An 18,563-nucleotide genomic window follows, 5' to 3' on the forward strand; every position below is an offset into this window, starting at 1 on the left:
GCTTTAGCTGTATTTACAACCAACTTCGAGACAACTGAATCACCCTCAACCATCACAGGCTGAAAGGCCCCTTCTGTTTGCTCCACAGACACAGAAGAGCCGGAGACACATTCTCCTTCACCAGACACACAGCTTGGGATTTCATTTCCCTCGTCCCAGCACACAGGGCTGTTCACAGACAACTGCTTGGAGACTGGGGTAGCTTCCTTCATAGGCAAGTCAATACTCCTGACAGAGACAGGCACATTCCCTCCACTGTCACATTTCTCCACACAGGAAACAGGTAAGGGATATGGACACTCATCTTCCACTATCCCTCCCTTCCCAAACTGCTGATTAGACAAAGCCATCAGCTCACAAGGCTGCCTAGGCTCCTCCAAACTTTCCCTACCAGGCACATTGCCACTCCCAACAGATAAGCTGCTGCTCTTTTCACTACACTGAGCTACTTTTAGCAAATCACAGTTACCCATTTCAGGTTTACTTCTACAAGCTGCACTAGCCACCAATCCATTACCTATCACAAATTTACCCTCTCCTTCCTTAGTTAGGGCTTTAACCTGACCATCTACTTTAATCTGCTCCTGAGAAACATTTTCCTCCCCAATGAGATCTTTCTGCTCTTGATCTAACTCCAGATTAACTTCTGAGACATTAGACAGACATTCAGAAACTTCATTTCCAGACACACTGCTTTTTTGCACAGACAAACCTTTGGAGCAACCCACCTCAGGCAAATTATTGCTCACAATAGACACAGGTTTAAGATCATTCCTCTCCTGTGACTGGCTACCTGGACTGAACAAAGCTTTAACATTTTCCCCAATTAAAAGATCTTTAGGCAATAACTTCCTGACGCCAGCTATCACTTCATGCTGAGCCCCATTCCACTCAAGGTGGATTCTAGCTAAAGGCACACGGACAGTAAACTCACAGAGGATTACAACATTCACACTCTGATTTGGTAAATAATCTTCCTCTTTGACCAGATCTGCTCTAACAAGAGTGATGTTAGAAGCCATAATTTGCCCTAAACAGCTTTTACCATTGACTTCTACACACTCTATGAATTTTCCATTACCATTCCCATCCATAGCACTGGCACAATTTATGGGGCCACCCCCTACTGAACACACAGTAACAGCATTGACATAAAAGGTGGCATTGTTGGGGTACATTTGGTTACCCCCAGACAACTGCTCAGAGTTATACAACATACCAACATTGTTACAAACTGGACTTTCAAGAGGATACAGTCTCTGCTGTTCTTCCATTGCTTTTTTGACTTGGATTTGGAGTCTAGCTGTCTCCTGTTGCATCTGTCGAGTTTTCTCCTCAGCAGCCAGCAGCTCCAGACGCCTCTTACGAGCTTTTTCTTCTCTCTTAGCAACTTCTTTCTTTCTCTCATCAGCCTCTTTCTCCATTCGAATTTCTGCCAGTTCTTGCTCATAATCAAACTGCAGGCTGTCTCTCAAGGCTTGCAGTTTCCTTGCTTTTCCTGATGCTTTCTGTCTCATGGTCACTGATCTTTAACCAACCAAACTCTCAATCCCAAAGTTAAAATTTGGATAGCGTGGGGTTCTGACCCAAAACTTAATTGACCTGGTTCTGTGGATCCTGCCGACTACGCCACTGTGACGGAGCGATTCTGGCGGGACCCAACTGAGAGTGCCAAATCAGGACCAATTGCTTAAACTGGGCAGTCACAGCCCTAGGCTGGGGTTTTTCCACCTCTAAGGCAAACCAAACCAGCCAGACAAAAAGGACTTTGGTCTCACCCCACTGGCTAACCACAAGTCACACAAGCAATTTCCTTAGACACTCCAGTCTCCCAGCATCACCACCAGTGCACTCGTCCTGGGGATGAATGGTTATGAAAACCAACACCCCAATAAAAGAAAAAGGTTCCCTCGATCCCAAAGGACCAAGCCCCAGACCCAGGTCAATATACACATCAGATCTTACCCACAAATCACGCTGTTGCCAATCCTTTAGAATCTAAAATCTAAAGGTTTATTTACAAAGGGAAAAAGGTAGAGAAGAGAGGTAGAATTGGTTAAATGGAATCAATTACATACAGTAATGGCAAAGTTCTTAGTTTAGGCTTGCAGCAGTGCTGGAGTAAACTGCAGGTTCAAATTGAGTCTCTGGAACATCCCCCGCTGGGATGGGTCATTCAGTCCCTTGTGTAGAGCTCCAGTTTGTAGCAAAATCCCTCCAGAGGTCAGAAGCAGGATTGAAGACAAGATGGAGATGAAGCATCAGCCTTATATAGGCCTTTCCAGGTGTAAGAATCTCTTTGTCTTCACTGTGGAAATTTACAGCAAGATGGAGCCTGGAGTCACATGGGCCAGTCCCTGCATACTTTGCTGAGTCACAAGGCGTGTCTGCCTTCTCTCCATGGGTCCATTGTGTCCTTAATGGTCCTTAATGGGCCATCAAACAGGCTAGGCAGAGCTAACACCAGCTTGTCTGGGAGGCTTCCCCCAGAAGCACAGCACAAACTTGAAATACAGACAGCATAGAGCCAACATTCATAACTTCAACTAAAAATGATACAGACATATAGACAGCATAATTATAATCAGCAACCCAGAACCTGGTCTTAGACACCTTATATGACCCCCTTTACTTAGGATTTGGTGCCACTACAGGACCTTGGTTGCAACCCATGTTCTATATGGTCCCCATTTATATCAATAACGTCACAGGGGCGCTCACCCTTTGGCCAGTGCTGGCCCCAGTGTCATAGGGGTGCCCTAGGGGGCACTGGGCTGCAGGGAGTGGGGCGGGGCCGCGGCGGGGGGGGCTGGGCTGTAGAGACGGGGGGCTCAGTAGAGGGGGCTCGGGGGGGGCGCTGGGCTGTGGGAAGCAGGGGGGCTCAGGAGGGGGCGCTGGGCTGTAGGGACGGGGGGCTCAGGAGGGGGGCTCAGGAGGGGGCGCTGGGCTGTGGGGACGGGGGGCTCAGGAGGGGGCACTGGGCTGTAGGGACGGGGGGCTCAGGAGGGGGCACTGGGCTGTGGGGACGGGGGGCTCAGGAGGGGGCACTGGGCTGTGGGAAGCAGGGGGCTCAGGAGGGGGCGCTCTCCCCTTTCAGTGCTGGCCCCATGTGCCTGTCTCAGGGTGGGGCTCTGGGAGGGGAGTCCTCCCCCCGACCTGGCTCCCTAGATCCCCTGCCCCCCAACTGGGTCCGCTCCTGCACTGCTGAGCCTGCTGCTGCCAAACAGCCGCCCTGCCCCAGCAGTGGCTGCATCTCAGTGGCGGGTGGATGCCCCCAGGGCAGCCTGGGGCCCGCGGGGCGGAGGCTGGCGTCCCTGCTGCCCCGGGGGCAGGGTGGGCGTGTGGGGCCAGGGAGAGCCCGTGGGGGTGGGGTCCTGGGTGCCCAGCGCTGCAGCTCTGGCTCTGTGTCTCAGATCTCTGCCTGTGGAGCGAGTGGAGCCCCTGGGGCCCGTGCCGGGAGCCCTGCAGTGGTGGCTTCCGGCTGCGCCGGCGCCACGTCCAGCCCCCGGCCGACGGCAGGCGGTGCTGGGGAGCCCGGGTCCAGTCGGAGAGCTGCAACACGGCCGTCTGCCCGGGTAACGCAGCCGGGGCCCTGCCACCCCCCCGTGCCCGGCGCAGGGATCTGCCGCCCACACGTCCCCAGCGCCGGGCCCTGACACCCCCCGCACCCGGCGCAGGGCCCTGCCGCCCACACGTCCCCAGCGCCGGGCCCTGACACCCCCCGCACCCGGCGCAGGGCCCTGCCGCCCACACGTCCCCAGCGCCGGGCCCTGACACCCCCCGCACCCGGCGCAGGGCCCTGCCGCCCACACGTCCCCAGCGCCGGGCCCTGACACCCCCCGCACCCGGCGCAGGGCCCTGCCGCCCACACGTCCCCAGCGCCGGGCCCTGACACCCCCCGCACCCGGCGCAGGGCCCTGCCGCCCACACGTCCCCAGCGCCGGGCCCTGACACCCCCCGCACCCGGCGCAGGGCCCTGCCGCCCACCAGTGCCCGTCCCCGGCGCAGGCCCTGCCACGCGTTGCGAGGGCTCCCAGCCCCCCGTCCATGGTCGCCCCATGGCAGGCAGGGCCCTTGGCTGGGCTGTCGGGAGCTGGGGGCGATGGAGGAGGGGGGATGGGCGCCCCCCACTCGAGAGCTGCGCCCCGTCTTGCTTTCCTGCTGCCCTGGTGGGGCCCAGCCGCGTCCTGGGGAGGGGGGTGCCCAGCTGGGTGTGGCTGGGAACCTGCCCGCCGGGCGTCTGACGGGCTCTGCCCCTCCCGGCCTTGCCCCGTCGCCTGCAGGGGGGCTCCAGGGCAGGCGGGGGGGCTCCCTGACTCCCCGGCTGTGCCCCCAGGGGAGGCGTGCGAGGATCGGGGCAAGGAGCACGCCCCGGCCTGCGCCAACCGCTGCCCCCGCACCTGCGCCGACCTGTGGGAGCACGTGGAGTGTCTGCAGAGGGAGTGCAAGCCAGGTACCCGCCCCCTCGCCCCCCGCTGTACCGCCCCACGGCGCTCACCCAGCCCCTTGTGCTCCTGCCCCATGGCGCTCACCCAGCCCCTCGTCCTCCTGCCCCACATCCACCCAGCCCCACGGCGCTCACCCAGCCCCTCGTCCTCCTGCCCCACGGCGCTCACCCAGCCCCTCGTCCTCCTGCCCCACATCCACCCAGCCCCACTGCGCTCACCCAGCCCCTGGGCGCTCACCCAGCCCCTCGTCCTCCTGCCCCACATCCACCCAGCCCCTCGTCCTCCTGCCCCACATCCACCCAGCCCCACGGCGCTCACCCAGCCCCTCGTCCTCCTGCCCCACGGCGCTCACCCAGCCCCTCGTCCTCCTGCCCCACATCCACCCAGCCCCTGGGCGCTCACCCAGCCCCTCGTCCTCCTGCCCCACGGCGCTCACCCAGCCCCTCGTCCTCCTGCCCCACATCCACCCAGTCCCACAGCGCTCACCCAGCCCCTCGTCCTCCTGCCCCACGGCGCTCACCCAGCCCCTCGTCCTCCTGCCCCACGGCGCTCACCCAGCCCCTCGTCCTCCTGCCCCACATCCACCCAGCCCCACGGCGCTCACCCAGCCCCTCGTCCTCCTGCCCTACGGCGCTCACCCAGCCCCTCGTCCTCCTGCCCCACATCCACCCAGCCCCACGGCGCTCACCCAGACCCTCGTTCTCCTGCCCCACATCCACCCAGTCCCACAGTGCTCACCCAGCCCTTCGTCCTCCTGCCCCACATTCACCCAGTCCCACAGCGCTCACCCAGCCCCTCGTCCTCCTGCCCCACATCCATCCAGCCCCTCGTCCTCCTGCCCCACATCCACCCAGTCCCACAGCGCTCACCCAGCCCCTCGTCCTCCTGCCCCACATCCACCCAGCCCCTGGGCACTCACCCAGCCCCTCGTCCTCCTGCCCCACATCACCCAGCCCCACAGCACTCACCCAGCCCCCTCATCCCCCTGTCCTACATCCACCCACCCCCATGGCAGTCACCCAGCCCCGTCCCCACATCCACCCAGCCCCACTGCGCTCACCCAGCCCCGTCCAACCCTCCAAGCAGCCCCATGGCACTCACCCAGCCCCCTCATCCCCCCACCCCACATTACCCAGCCCCATGGTGTTAGGGGGCTTATTCCTTCACCCTCTCACTTCCCTGGTCCTTCTCACATGAACAGAGCAACAACACCCGAAGTCCGAAGGCGCAAACAATTCGATGTTTATTGGGGTGAACTTCCAGCAAGCATGATTCCAGTTTCCTTCCTTAGTGTCCCCATCCCAGCTCTGACACCACAGAGCCTGGCCTGTGTCCCTGTTCCTGTTCCCATCCCCCTTTAGCAAGACACGATCCCAATTCCCCCATCCCCAGTCCCTGTTCCCCCCCCCCCCCCCCGATTGACCTGAGTTTTGCTTAGCTAGACCTTAACCAATCATTTTACTGAAATGTAACTAACCAGTCCTGACACATTGTAACATGGTTATTTAACCCATTATACCCCACCACCTTCATTGGTTTACACCCAACAACATTACAGTGGAACCCATTTATGTCGACCTCGGTTAACTTGCCAACCCTATTAAGTGGACGGTTTACAAGAGGAACCGCCAAACGCCCTGTTTGCCTTATGGGTTTCTCATCTGTTATGTCGATTTGCAGAACCCTAATATCTCGAGCCCGTCCCCGACCCACCGTGTCCCCAGCCGCCCAGCCACGCTGTTCCCCGGCCGCCCGGCTCCCCAGCCCGGCGGTTCCCCGCGTACCCGCCCGCCCAGCTCCGCTTCCCCGCCTGCCCGCCCCCGCATACCCGGTCCCTGCCTGTCTCCGCCTGCCCGCCCGGACCCGCATACCTGGTCCCGGCTCGCCTGCCGCGCGCCCGCCCGGCTCCGCCTCGCCTCCCGCCCCGGTCCCTGCCTGTCCCCTACCAGCCGCCCAGCCACGCGGTTCCCCGGCCGCCCGGCTCCCCAGCCCGGCGGTTCCCCGCGTACCCGCCCGCCCAGCTCCGCTTCCCCGCCTGCCCGCCCCCGCATACCCGGTCCCTGCCTGTCTCCGCCTGCCCGCCCGGACCCGCATACCTGGTCCCGGCTCGCCTGCCGCCCGCCCGCCCGGCTCCGCCTCGCCTCCCGCCCGGTCCCTGCCTGTCCCCTACCAGCCGCCCAGCCACGCGGTTCCCCGGCCGCCCGGCTCCCCAGCCCGGCGGTTCCCCGCGTACCCGCCCGCCCAGCTCCGCTTCCCCGCCTGCCCGCCCCCGCATACCCGGTCCCTGCCTGTCCCCGCCCGCCCGCCCGGCCCGCATACCTGGTCCCTGCCCGTCCCCGCCCGTCCCCGCCCCACATACCTGGTCCCGGCTTCTCCTGCCGCCCGCCCGCCGGCTCCGCTTCCCCGCCCGCCGGTCCCCGCTTCCCCGCCCCGCATACCCGGTCCCTGCCTGTCCCCGCCCGCCCGCCCGGCCCGCATACCTGGTCCCTGCCCGTCCCCGCCCGTCCCCGCCCCACATACCTGGTCCCGGCTTCTCCTGCCGCCCGCCCGCCGGCTCCGCTTCCCCGCCCGCCGGTCCCCGCTTCCCCGCCCCGCATACCCGGTCCCTGCCTGTCCCCGCCCGCCCGCCCGGCCCGCATACCTGGTCCCTGCCCGTCCCCGCCCGTCCCCGCCCCACATACCTGGTCCCGGCTTCTCCTGCCGCCCGCCCGCCGGCTCCGCTTCCCCGCCCGCCGGTCCCCGCTTCCCCGCCCCGCATACCCGGTCCCTGCCTGTCCCCGCCCACCCGCCCGGCCCGCATACCTGGTCCCTGCCCGTCCCCGCCCCACATACCTGGTCCCGGCTTCGCCTGCCGCCCGCCCGCCGGCTCCGCTTGCCCGTCCGCCCGTCCGCCCGGCTCCGCTTTGCCGGATCCAGCCACGTGCAGGCAGCGCGGTAAGGGGGCAGGGAGGGGGTGGGGGGGGTGGATAGGGGTTTATCTCGATCATTGGTTATCTCGATGGCTTTTGGCAAACCCCTAGGCCGTCGAGATAACAGGGTTTAACTGTAATTATACAGCAGCCAGAAACAATCCCAGAACCAGACAGAGACCATGCAAATAAACATACAAAACAATACAGTAGTGAGGATTTCACAACTACACCTGTACAGACATAAGGGTTCTCCAGCTGTGTCTATTGATCAGTGAGTTCTTACCAGACAGGCTGCGATCAAACTAATGCCTTGGCTACACTTGCAAATTTGCAGCGCTGCAGCAGGGTGTGAAAACACACCCTCTCCAGCGCTGCAAATTGCGGCGCTGCAAAGCGCCAGTGTGGTCAAAGCCCCAGCGCTGGGAGCGCGGCTCCCAGCGCTGTCCGTTATTCCCCACAGGGAGCTGGAGTACGGACAGCGCTGGGAGAGCTCTCTCCCAGCGCTGGCGCTTTGACTACACTTAGCGCTTCAAAGCGCTGCCGCGGCAGCGCTTTGAAATGCAAGTGTAGCCACAGCCTAAGTTTCCTTTTACATCTTCTAGGCTCTTCCCTTTCTCTGGAGGTGGGAGGAATATCAGGGCAGGGTTGGATTCCTAACAGCCCAATAGCACCTTATTTCCATGGGCTAGTTTGGAATGGGAGGCTGTGACCAGACACTTCCCAGCTGATCAGGTTTCAGAGCAGCAGCCGGGTTAGTCTGTATCCGCACAAAGAACAGGAGCCCTGTGGCACCTTCGAGAGCTCCCGGCTGCCTGACTCCACCTTAGCTGAAGGCCTCAGCCTGTCCCAGGGAGGGAAGCCGCTGCACAGACAGGGACTGTGATTCTTGCTTTTCTACCTCTCCAACTAGCTAAGTGAGAATACACCAAAGAATCCTGTGGCGCCTTATAGACTAACAGACATTTTGGAGCATGAGCTTTCGTGGGTGAATACCCCTTGCATGCGAAGAAGTGGGGATTCACCCACGAAAGCTCATGCTGCAAAACGTCTGTTAGTCTATAAGGTGCCACAGGATTCTTTGCTGCTTTTACAGAACCAGACTAACACGGCTACCCCTCTGCTACTTGATAATACACCGACATTCTTAAAGTCGAGGCCTTTGCAGACAGGCCTGAATATCTATATCCTAACCCATGGCACTCACCCAGCCCCTCGTCCTCTGCCCCACATCACCCAGCCCCACAGTGCTCACCCAGCCCCTCGTCCTCTGCCCCACATCACCCAGCCCCTCGTCCTCCTGCCCCACATCACCCAGCCCCACAGTGCTCACCCAGCCCCTCGTCCTCCTGCCCCACATCACCCAGCCCCTCGTCCTCCTGCCCCACATCGCCCAGCCCCACAGTGCTCACCCAGCCCCTCATCCTCCTGCCCCACATCACCCAGCCCCTCGTCCTCCTGCCCCACATCGCCCAGCCCCACAGTGCTCACCCAGCCCCTTGTCCTCCTGCCCCACATCACCCAGCCCCACAGTGCTCACCCAGCCCCTCGTCCTCCTGCCCCACATCACCCAGCCCCTCGTCCTCCTGCCCCACATCACCCAGCCCCACAGTGCTCACCCAGCCCCTCGTCCTCCTGCCCCACATCACCCAGCCCCACAGTGCTCACCCAGCCCCTCGTCCTCCTGCCCCACATCACCCAGCCCCACAGTGCTCACCCAACCCCCTTATTCCCTTGTCCCATCCGTACCCAGCCCCATGGCTCCCATTCAGACCCCCCGGCCCATCCTGCCATCCCACTGAACTCCACCTCTCCCCTCCCCCACTCTGTCCCAACCCCTCACCTCCCGCTCCTCCGCCAGGCTGCCGGTGCCCCGAGGGGCAGCTGCTGCAGGACGGCGTGTGCGTGCCAGTCCTGGCCTGCCGCTGCGGGCTGCCCACTGCCAACGGCACGCGGGAGCTCTGGCCGGGGCAGGCGGCCGAGCTGGACTGTCACAACTGGTAAGGAGCGGGCGGGAGGGGGGCCGAACGGGGGCCCCGGATCCTTCCCCCCGAGCTCCGGAGGGGCTGGCCGGGCGCCTGGCTCTGGGAGGGGACCCTAACCGGGGGGAGCTCACCGTGCGCGGCTCCCGGAGACGCGGCAAAGGGGTCTGCAGAGCCAGGCTGGGCCCGGCAACCCGGGGGTGTCCATGTGGGAAGTGCAGCGCTGGGGCCTGAGGACCCGCTCCACGCGGGCAGTGCCCGTTACACTGGAGCAGAGTGGCCCAGCGCAGGCTTTGGGAGTGGGTGCGGCCTGGCCAGCAGAGAGGTGCCCTCGTGCTGCCAGGGGGTTACCCGTGGAGCTCCTCGGGCGGTGCCCATAGTCAATGGGGTTGGCAGTGACCGTGGCACGGGAGGGCGCAGAGCCAGGAGCGGTGGCTCTGCAGAGGAAGCCCGAGGGCTGGCACGCAGGAGCAATGAGAGGAATGTCTGCCCTGTGCTGGGAGAGAGCTGGGCGGGTGCCCATCGCCTGCAGGATGTGGGCCGTGCGCTGCCGGGCACTTGCTGCGGGACTGCGCCCGGCCATTGGGCAGGGGCAGATCGTGGTTGCGGGTGTCTGTGACCCCCTGAGCCGTGTCTCTCCCTGCAGCACGTGCGGGAACGGCACCTTCGCCTGCCCCGATCTGGAGTGCCCCTTCTATGGGCCCTGGTCTGAGTGGAGCCCCTGCTCCGTCACCTGCGGGGGAGGCAGCACGCTGCGGCACCGCCCCTGCCAGGAGAGCCCCGCCGGGGCCCCGTGCACCGCCGACGCCATGGAGGAGATCGCGGAGTGCAACCTGCAGTCATGCCCGGGTGAGTGCCGGCCCCGCGGCCCTGCCCGGGTGAGTGCCGGCCCCGCGGCCCTGCCCGGGTGAGAGCCGGCCCCGCGGCCCTGCCCGGGTGAGTGCCGGGCCCGCGGCCCTGCCCGGGTGAGTGCCTGCCCCGCGGCCCTGCCCGGGTGAGTGCCGGCCCCGCGGCCCTGCCCGGGTGAGTGCCGGCCCCGCGGCCCTGCCCGGGTGAGTGCCTGCCCCGCGGCCCTGCCCGGGTGAGAGCCGGCCCCACGGTCCTGCCCGGGTGAGAGCCAGCCCCACGGCCTTGCCGGGGTGGGTGCCTGCCCCATGGCCATGCCCAGGTGATTGCCAGCCCCGCGTCCCTGCCCAGGTGCGTGCCAACTCCACGTCCCTGCCCGGGTGAATGCTAAACCTACCATCCTGCCTGGGTGGGTGCCAGCCCCACGGCCCTGCCCGGGTGGGTGCCAGCCCCACGGCCATCTAGGGCCCTTCAGCAGCTGCTGCCCTTGTTGCCTGTTGTATCCCCAAGGAGTGAGCGTCTCCCCGGTGCCCCGGCTTCCCACCCTGCACCCCACAGGCGCTGCCTTCCCTGAGCCTGCTCCCTGCCGAGTCCAGTGGGTGTGGGCCCTGCCCCCGCCTGACCCTGCCCTGCCCTTGCAGCCGGCTGCCAGCTGAGCCCGTGGTCGGCGTGGAGCCCCTGCAGCGCCAGCTGTGGGGGGGGCGTGTCGGAGCGGAGCCGGAGCCTGCTGTCCCCAGGGGAGGGCCGGGGGGAGCACTGCCCTGCCCCCCTGCTGCTGCACCGCGCCTGCCACACCCACAACTGCACGCCAGGTACGGGCTGGGCTGGGGGGCCGGGGCCTCCAGCGCGGAGCACACGGCTGGGGGAGAGAGCGGCGCCCCCTAGAGCCTGCAGCTGGCGCCCAGCATGTCAGCCTGCAGCGGCTGAGGGCATAGACCCCCTAGGGGGACCTGGAGGAGAGTCCCTGGCAGCAGACGGTGCGGCGTGTCCAGCAGAGGGGAGCCCCCGTCCGCGCGTGGGCGCGGCCCGTCTGGGGCAGGGGAGCCCCCGTCCGTCCGCGCGTGGGCGCGGCCCGTCTGGGGCAGGGGAGCCCCCGTCCGTCCGTGCGTGGGCGCGGCGCGTGTGGGGCAAGGGAGCCCCCGTCCGCGCGTGGGCGCGGCCCGTCTGGGGCAGGGGCGCCCCCGTCCGTGCGTGGGCGCGGCGCGTGTGGGGCAGGGGCGCCCCCGTCCGTGCGTGGGCGCGGCGCGTGTGGGGCAGGGGAGCCCCCGTCCGTGCGTGGGCGCGGCGCGTGTGGGGCAGGGGAGCCCCCGTCCGTGCGTGGGCGCGGCCCGTCTGGGGCAGGGGAGCCCCCGTCCGTGCGTGGGCGCGGCCCGTCTGGGGCAGGGGAGCCCCCGTCCGTGCGTGGGCGCGGCCCGTCTGGGGCAGGGGAGCCCCCGTCCGTGCGTGGGCGCGTGGCGTGTGGGGCAGGGGAGCCCCCGTCCGTGCGTGGGCGCGGCCCGTGTGGGGCAGGGGAGCCCCCGTCCGTGCGTGGGCGCGGCCCGTGTGGGGCAGGGGAGCCCCCGTCCGTGCGTGGGCGCGGCCCGTGTGGGGCAGGGGAGCCCCCGTCCGTGCGTGGGCGCGGCCCGTGTGGGGCAGGGGAGCCCCCGTCCGTGCGTGGGCGCGGCCCGTCTGGGGCAGGGGAGCCCCCGTCCGTGCGTGGGCGCGGCCCGTGTGGGGCAGGGGAGCCCCCGTCCGTGCGTGGGCGCGGCCCGTGTGGGGCAGGGGAGCCCCCGTCCGTGCGTGGGCGCGGCCCGTGTGGGGCAGGGGAGCCCCCGTCCGTGCGTGGGCGCGGCGCGTGTGGGGCAGGGGAGCCCCCGTCCGTGCGTGGGCGCGGCCCGTGTGGGGCAGGGGAGCCCCCGTCCGTGCGTGGGCGCGGCCCGTGTGGGGCAGGGGAGCCCCCGTCCGTGCGTGGGCGCGGCGCGTGTGGGGCAGGGGAGCCCCCGTCCGTGCGTGGGCGCGGCGCGTGTGGGGCAGGGGAGCCCCCGTCCGTGCGTGGGTGCGGCCCGTCTGGGGGAGGGGAGCCCCGTCTGTATTGCGGGCGGGGGGGCTCGCGGCTCCCCGGTGTGACCTGCCCCCCCTTGCTCTGTGCAGAGTGCCCGGGCCCCCAGGTGTACAGCGACTGTGCCAACGCCTGTCCCCGCGCCTGCGCCGACCTGCGTCCCGGCACCGCGTGCCTGCGGGAGGAGTGCCAGCCCGGCTGTGCCTGCCCTCCCGGCCAGGTGGGTCTCTGCCCCCTCGGCAGGACACTGAGACGTCAGCCCTGCCTGCCCCACGGGGCCCCAGGCTGGGCTCTGGCCTCCCTGGGCCCCCTGCCACGGACACCCCCTGCCTGGTACTGAGCCGGGGGAGGGGAGCCCGCCATCCCTCCCCCAGCAGCCTGGAGGGCAGAGGGTCTCCTACCACTGGGGTGCAGGAGCTGGGCTGTCAGGGAGGAAGGGCCAGGTCCCATCTGGCGCCGAACAGACGGCGGTGCCATGAGCTGCCATTCGAGGGCCACCCCCTGTGACAGCACCTGCGCCCACAGCCCCAGCCCCCCGGCTGCGGGGCCTGGACAGCTCCCGGGTTCCTCCTCCCCAGGCTGTGGGGCAGGGTCCCTAGCCTGGTCTCTGGGAGGGCAGAGGGTTCCCCAGCGTGGTCTTTGGAGGGGACAGGAGGTTCCGCCGGGCTGGTCTCTGGTGGGTGGGGACAGGGGGTTCCCGGGCCCAGTCTCGGGGGGGGAGGGACAGGGGGTTCCCAGCCTGGGTCTTGGGTGGGGCAGGGGGTTTCCCAGCCTGGTCTCTGGGGGGGACAGGGGGTTCCCCAGCCTGGTCTCGGGGCGGGAGTTGCCGGCCTGGTCTCTGGGAGGGCAGAGGGTTCCCCAGCCTGGTCTCTGGTGGGTGGGGACAGGGGGTTCCTGTTATATCCTTGGTTTTGGGGAAAAATGGGACCCCAGGATTTCCACAATGTCACTGTAAGATTTAGTCTCAGGCTTACCAGGGTGTAGTAAGCTGCGTAGCAGAGAGTAGGTTTTAGCCCCTACAACAGTTAAGAATATTGGCACCTTCTTCGCTTCTGTAATGTCATTTGCAATACCAAAAAGCTCAAAACGCTCAGTATACACCTGCCACTGCTCTGTATCCTCATCAAAAGGCTCCAGTGGCCTGCTCAGAGTAGCCCTGATTTTAGTGTCACTTTCACAGTCAGTGCAAACAAGCAGGTTTCTTTACCTTGACTTCTATTTCCTTCTGTTACCGGAGCAGCACCGGGATCCCACCATCGTCGCCACTTGTTAGATCCTTGGGGGCGGCCGGTTTAGGCAGAAATCACTTGAGGCCAGAGAGCTGACAGCTAACAAACCACCATTTATTTACAGACACAGAGCTCACCCAACCGGCCCTAGCTAGCCCCTAATAATCTAACTCAGGTGCCATAGCAACAAAACCCATGACAACCAAATACACAACAGTTCCCTGGCCCGTTCTCCTGTGGGTGGGACAGGGGGTTCCCAGGCCTAGTCTCAGGGTGGGGGAAACAGGGGGTTCCCAGCCTGGGTCTCTGGGGGGACAGGGGGTTGCCGGCCCGGTCTCAGGGGGACCGGGGATTCCCCAGCCTGGTCTCGGGGCCCGGAGTTGCCGGCCGGTCTCTGGGGGGACAGGGGGTTCCCCAGCCTGGTCTCTGGGGGGACAGGGGGTTCCCCAGCCTGGTCTCGGGGAGGACAGGGAGTTCCCCAGCCCGGTCTCGGGGAGGACAGGGAGTTCCCCAGCCCGGTCTCTGGGGGGACAGGGAGTTCCCCAGCCTGGTCTCGGGGCAGGGAGTTCCCCAGCCCGGTCTCTGGGGGGACAGGGGGTTCCCCAGCCTGGTCTCTGGGGGGACAGGGGGTTCCCCAGCCTGGTCTCGGGGCAGGGAGTTGCCGGCCCAGTCTCTGCAGGCCAGTGGCAGCTGCTGTGTCGCTGCAGGTGCTGCAGGACGGGGCGTGCGTGCCCCCAGATGAATGCCGCTGTTTGCTGCTCCCTGCGCCTGCCGTGCCATGGGCCTCCAACCTGTCGCAGGAGGAGCGGGCGAGAGAGTACCCGGCCGGCAGCACCATCCACCACCAGTGCAACAGCTGGTCAGTGCTGGGCTGGGGGGGCCCTGCAGGCGAGAGGGGAGGCCTGCAGGTAGCGCTGGGGGTCAGGCTGCCCCACAGGGACAGTGCCAGGGGAGCACTGCCTCCTGCAGACAGTGCCGCGGGGTGGCAGCGAGGGTGGGGGTCTGCCCCACACAGACAGTGCTGGGCCCCGTCCCGAGTGACCCAGGGTTCACGGGAGACTGCTGCAGGGGTGTGGGGCAGGCGCTGCACTCTGCCCTGGGGCGGCAGCACGGAGCCGGGGGGCTGGCTGAGGACACAGAATGGTCACTGTGGGACGGGCCTGGGGGGCTGTGAGCCATGGCGGCTTGGCCCTGGCAGGATCAGACCTCCCCCTCTCCAGGCAGGGGGCCGGCCGGTGGGACTGAGCTCAGCGCACAGGCTCCAGGCACATAGTGCTCAGGGCCCATGGCACGAAACCCCCAAGCTCTGGGAGGGGAGCAGGGTCTGGTGGGATAGAGCAGGGGGCTGGGAGCCAGGACTCCTGGGTTCTATCCCGACTCTGGGAGGGGAGCAGGGTCTGGTGGTATAGGGCAGGGGGCTGGGAGCCAGGACTCCTGGGTTCTATCCCCAGCTCTGGGAGGGGAGCAGGGTCTGGTGGGATAGAGCAGGGGGCTGGGAGCCAGGACTCCTGGGTTCCATCCCGACTCTGGGAGGGGAGCAGGGTCTGGTGGGATAGAGCAGGGGGCTGGGAGCCAGGACTCCTGGGTTCCATCCCGACTCTGGGAGGGGAGCAGGGTCTGGTGGGATAGAGCAGGGGGCTGGGAGCCAGGACTCCTGGGTTCCATCCCGACTCTGGGAGGGGAGCAGGGTCTGGTGGGATAGAGCAGGGGGCTGGGAGCCAGGACTCCTGGGTTCCATCCCGACTCTGGGATGGAAGCAGGGTCTGGTGGGATAGAGCAGGGGGCTGGGAGCCAGGACTCCTGGGTTCCATCCCAGCTCTGGGAGGGGAGCAGGGTCTGGTGGGATAGAGCAGAGGGCTGGGAGCCAGGACTCCTGGGTTCCATCCCGGCTCTGCCACTGACCTGCTGGGTGAGGGCTGGCAGGCCCCTTCCTCTCCATGCCTCAGTTTCCTCCCCAGCTGTGTGGGGGATGACAGCTGGGGCTGAGCTGAGTGCTGGGGTGCAGGGCTCGGAGCCTGGGGTGGGCACGTCTGGCGCGGCAGCCAGGAGCCGGCTCCCATCTCACGCCCTCGCTCTGTTTGCAGTGTCTGTCGCAGAGGCACCTTCAGCTGCTCCCAGCGGGACTGCAACGGTAAGAGCCCCCCGGCTGGGCCCCACCCACCCCACGCCCGGCCTGCAGGCAGATCAGCACCAAGCATCCCACTGCCCCCCGGGCCCTGCCCCCCGGCAAGACAGCCCAGCTGAGCCTGGTGGGGGTGGTCGCTGGGAGGCAGTGCAGGGAGCTTGCTCCAGGGGGCAGGTGCTGTGGGGCGAAGGTCTCTGCTCCTGAAGCACCCATGGACCCCACAGGGTGAGGGCCGGGGGTGGCAGCCCATCCCTCCGAGCACAGGGAAAGTGGTAACAGACGAGCACTCACATCTCAGCCCCCAAGTGCGCTGGGGTTGGTGCTGACCCCCCACAGAATATTGGGGCTCAGCTCTGACCCCCCCACAGTTGTGGGTTCGGCCCTGACTCCCCCCAATTCTCCCCACAGTGGACTGCCTCTGGTCCGCGTGGTCAGCCTGGTCCGCGTGCTCAGTGACGTGTGGGCCGGGCGTGCGGATCTCCCAGAGGCACCAGCTGCAGCAGCGCCTGTACGCCGGGGCCGAGTGCCTGGGCCCCCTGACGCGCCGGACGCCCTGCTCCCTGCCCGACTGCGGTGAGCTCCCCCGGCGACTGCTGGTGTGGGGGTGGGTGACTGGGTGAGCGGGGTCCCCGTGTGCTGCTGGGCACTATGCTATAGGGGGTGCAGGGGAGCCACCCTCCTGGGGCCCCCAGTGGCTGCAGCAAGACGGTGCCCAAAGGCTGCTGACCAGGGTTTCCCCTCTCGCTAGTGTGACGAGGCGGTTCTGGCGGGACCCAACGGAGGTGCCAATTCAGGACCAATCGCTCAAACAGGGCAGTCACAGCCCTAGGCTGGGGTTTCTCCACCTCTAAGGCACCAAACCAGCCAGACAAAGAGGACTTGGGTCTCACCCCACTGGCTAACCACAAGCAGGGGTTGGACTAGATACCTCCTGAGGTCCCTTCCAACCCTGAGATTCTAGGATTCTATAAGTCACACAAGCAATTTCCTTAGACACTCCAGTCTCCCAGTATCACCACCAGTGCACTCGTCCTGGGGATGAATGGTTATGAAAACCAACACCCCAATAAAGGAAAAGGTTCTCTCGATCCCAAAGGACCAAGCCCCAGACCCAGGTCAATATACACATCAGATCTTACCCACAAATCACGCTGTTGCCAATCCTCTAGAATCTAAAATCTAAAGGTTTATTCATAAAGGGAAAAAGGTAGAGATGAGAGCTAGAATTGGTTAAATGGAATCAATTACATACAGTGATGGCAAAGTTCTTAGTTCAGGCTTGTAGCAGTGATGGAGTAAACTGCAGGTTCAAATCAAGTCTCTGGAACATCCCCCGCTGGGATGGGTCATTCAGTCCTTTGTTCAGAGCTTCAGTTTGTAGCAAAGTCCCTCCAGAGGTAAGAAGCAGGATTGAAGACCAGATGGAGATGAGGCATCAGCCTTATATAGGCTTTTCCAGGTGTAAGAACCTCTTTGTTCTTACTGTGGAAAATTACAGCAAAATGGAGTCTGGAGTCACATGGGCCAGTCCCTGCACTTTGCTGAGTTACAAGGTGTATCTGCTTCTCTCCATGGGTCAGTTGTGTAGCTGATGGTCCTTAATGGGCCATCAAGCAGGCTAGGCCGAGCTGACACCAACTTGTCTGGGGTGTCACCCAGCAGCACAGCACAAGTTTGAAATACAGACAGGACAGAGCCAATACTCATAACTTCAACTAAAAATGACACATGCACCCAGACAGCATAATCCTAACCAGCAACCCCTAACCTGGTCTTAGACACCTTAGATGACCCCCTTTACATTAGATTTGGTGCCACTACAGGACCTTGGTTGCAACCATGTTCTATATGGTCACAGATTATCTCAATAACGTCACAGCTAGCGTCAGGGCAGCATGCCTGGTGAGATGGGCCCAGCGCTCTGCTCCGGGGAGGGCAGGTTTGGGGGCCCTTGGCCTGATGTGTGTCTGCTGCTGCAGCCTGTCCCACAGGGGAGCGTTGGCACGGCCCCAGCCTCACCGCGCCCTGTGAGCGAACCTGCCAGCAGATCTACGAGGAGCCGCGGCCCAACTGCAGTGTGGGGGCTGCGCCGGGCTGCGTGTGCGAGGCCGGGCGGTACCGGAACAGCAGCGGGGACTGTGTCACCGCCGCCCACTGCGAGTGTGAGCACGGGGGCCAGCTGCGCCCGGTGAGTGTGCAGGGGCTGCGGCTCCACCCCCAATCCATGGCACAGGCCGGACCCGGGAGACCTGCCCAGCCAGGGGTCCTGCCGTGCTGCCAGGCCCAGGGGTGCTGAGCTGGGGGTGCCCCTGCACTGCCAGGCCCTTCCCTGCAGGAGACACTGCCGTGGGAGCAGCCTCGGGCTCCCGCATGCAGAGCTCTGGGCGGCAGCCTCCCCTGGGCAGCGCACCCAGCTCTGGAACAGAGCCCAGGGTCTGCCCTGCATGGTGCCACTGGTTGGGGGGGCAGCTGGAGCCCAGGGTCCACCCCGTGCGGTCCCGCTGGGGGGGGGGCAGCCAGAGCCCGGGGTCTGCCCCGCACGGTCCCGCTTCGGGGGGGCAGCCGGAGCCCGGGGTCTGCCCCGCACGGTCCCGCTTGTGGGGGTGGGAGCAGCCGGAGCCCGGGGTCTGCCCTGCATGGTGCCACTGGGGTGGGGGCAGCCCGAGCCGGGTGCCTGCTCTGTGCGGTCCTGCTGGGGGGCATGGGGGGGCAGCCCGAGCCCAGGGTCTGCCCCGCACGGTCCCGCTGTGTGTGTGGGGGGGGCAGCTGGAGCCCAGGGTCTGCCCCACACGGTCCCACTGGGGCAGGGCAGCCAGAGCCTGGGGTCTGCCCTACACGGTCCTGCTGGGTTGGGGGAGCCGGAGCCCGGGGTCTGTCCCGCGCAGTCCTGCTGGGTTAGGGGAGCCAGAGCCCCATGTGGCCCCACTGAGTCAGGGCAGCAGAGCCTGGGGTCTGTCCCGCACGGCTCTGCTGGTTCCAACGTTTC

The 18,563-nt window shown here is 65.3% G+C and overlaps 1 protein-coding gene across 1 annotated transcript in view; it reads left to right on the forward strand.

Moving 5' to 3' along the window:
• Positions 1 to 18,563, forward strand: part of LOC123363313 (SCO-spondin-like) — a 153,155-nt gene that overhangs the window by 127,653 nt on the left and 6,939 nt on the right. The window contains exons 99-108 of the mRNA XM_045004174.1: positions 3,414 to 3,575; positions 4,337 to 4,453; positions 9,219 to 9,357; positions 9,986 to 10,188; positions 10,827 to 10,997; positions 12,316 to 12,443; positions 14,160 to 14,311; positions 15,537 to 15,583; positions 15,986 to 16,150; positions 17,557 to 17,765. Of these exons, the coding sequence (XP_044860109.1) occupies positions 3,414 to 3,575; positions 4,337 to 4,453; positions 9,219 to 9,357; positions 9,986 to 10,188; positions 10,827 to 10,997; positions 12,316 to 12,443; positions 14,160 to 14,311; positions 15,537 to 15,583; positions 15,986 to 16,150; positions 17,557 to 17,765 (1,493 nt within the window). The remainder of the gene's footprint in view (positions 1 to 3,413; positions 3,576 to 4,336; positions 4,454 to 9,218; positions 9,358 to 9,985; positions 10,189 to 10,826; positions 10,998 to 12,315; positions 12,444 to 14,159; positions 14,312 to 15,536; positions 15,584 to 15,985; positions 16,151 to 17,556; positions 17,766 to 18,563) is intronic.

Source organism: Mauremys mutica, chromosome 2, assembly GCF_020497125.1.
Source record: "Mauremys mutica isolate MM-2020 ecotype Southern chromosome 2, ASM2049712v1, whole genome shotgun sequence".
NCBI classification, from domain to species: domain Eukaryota; kingdom Metazoa; phylum Chordata; order Testudines; family Geoemydidae; genus Mauremys; species Mauremys mutica.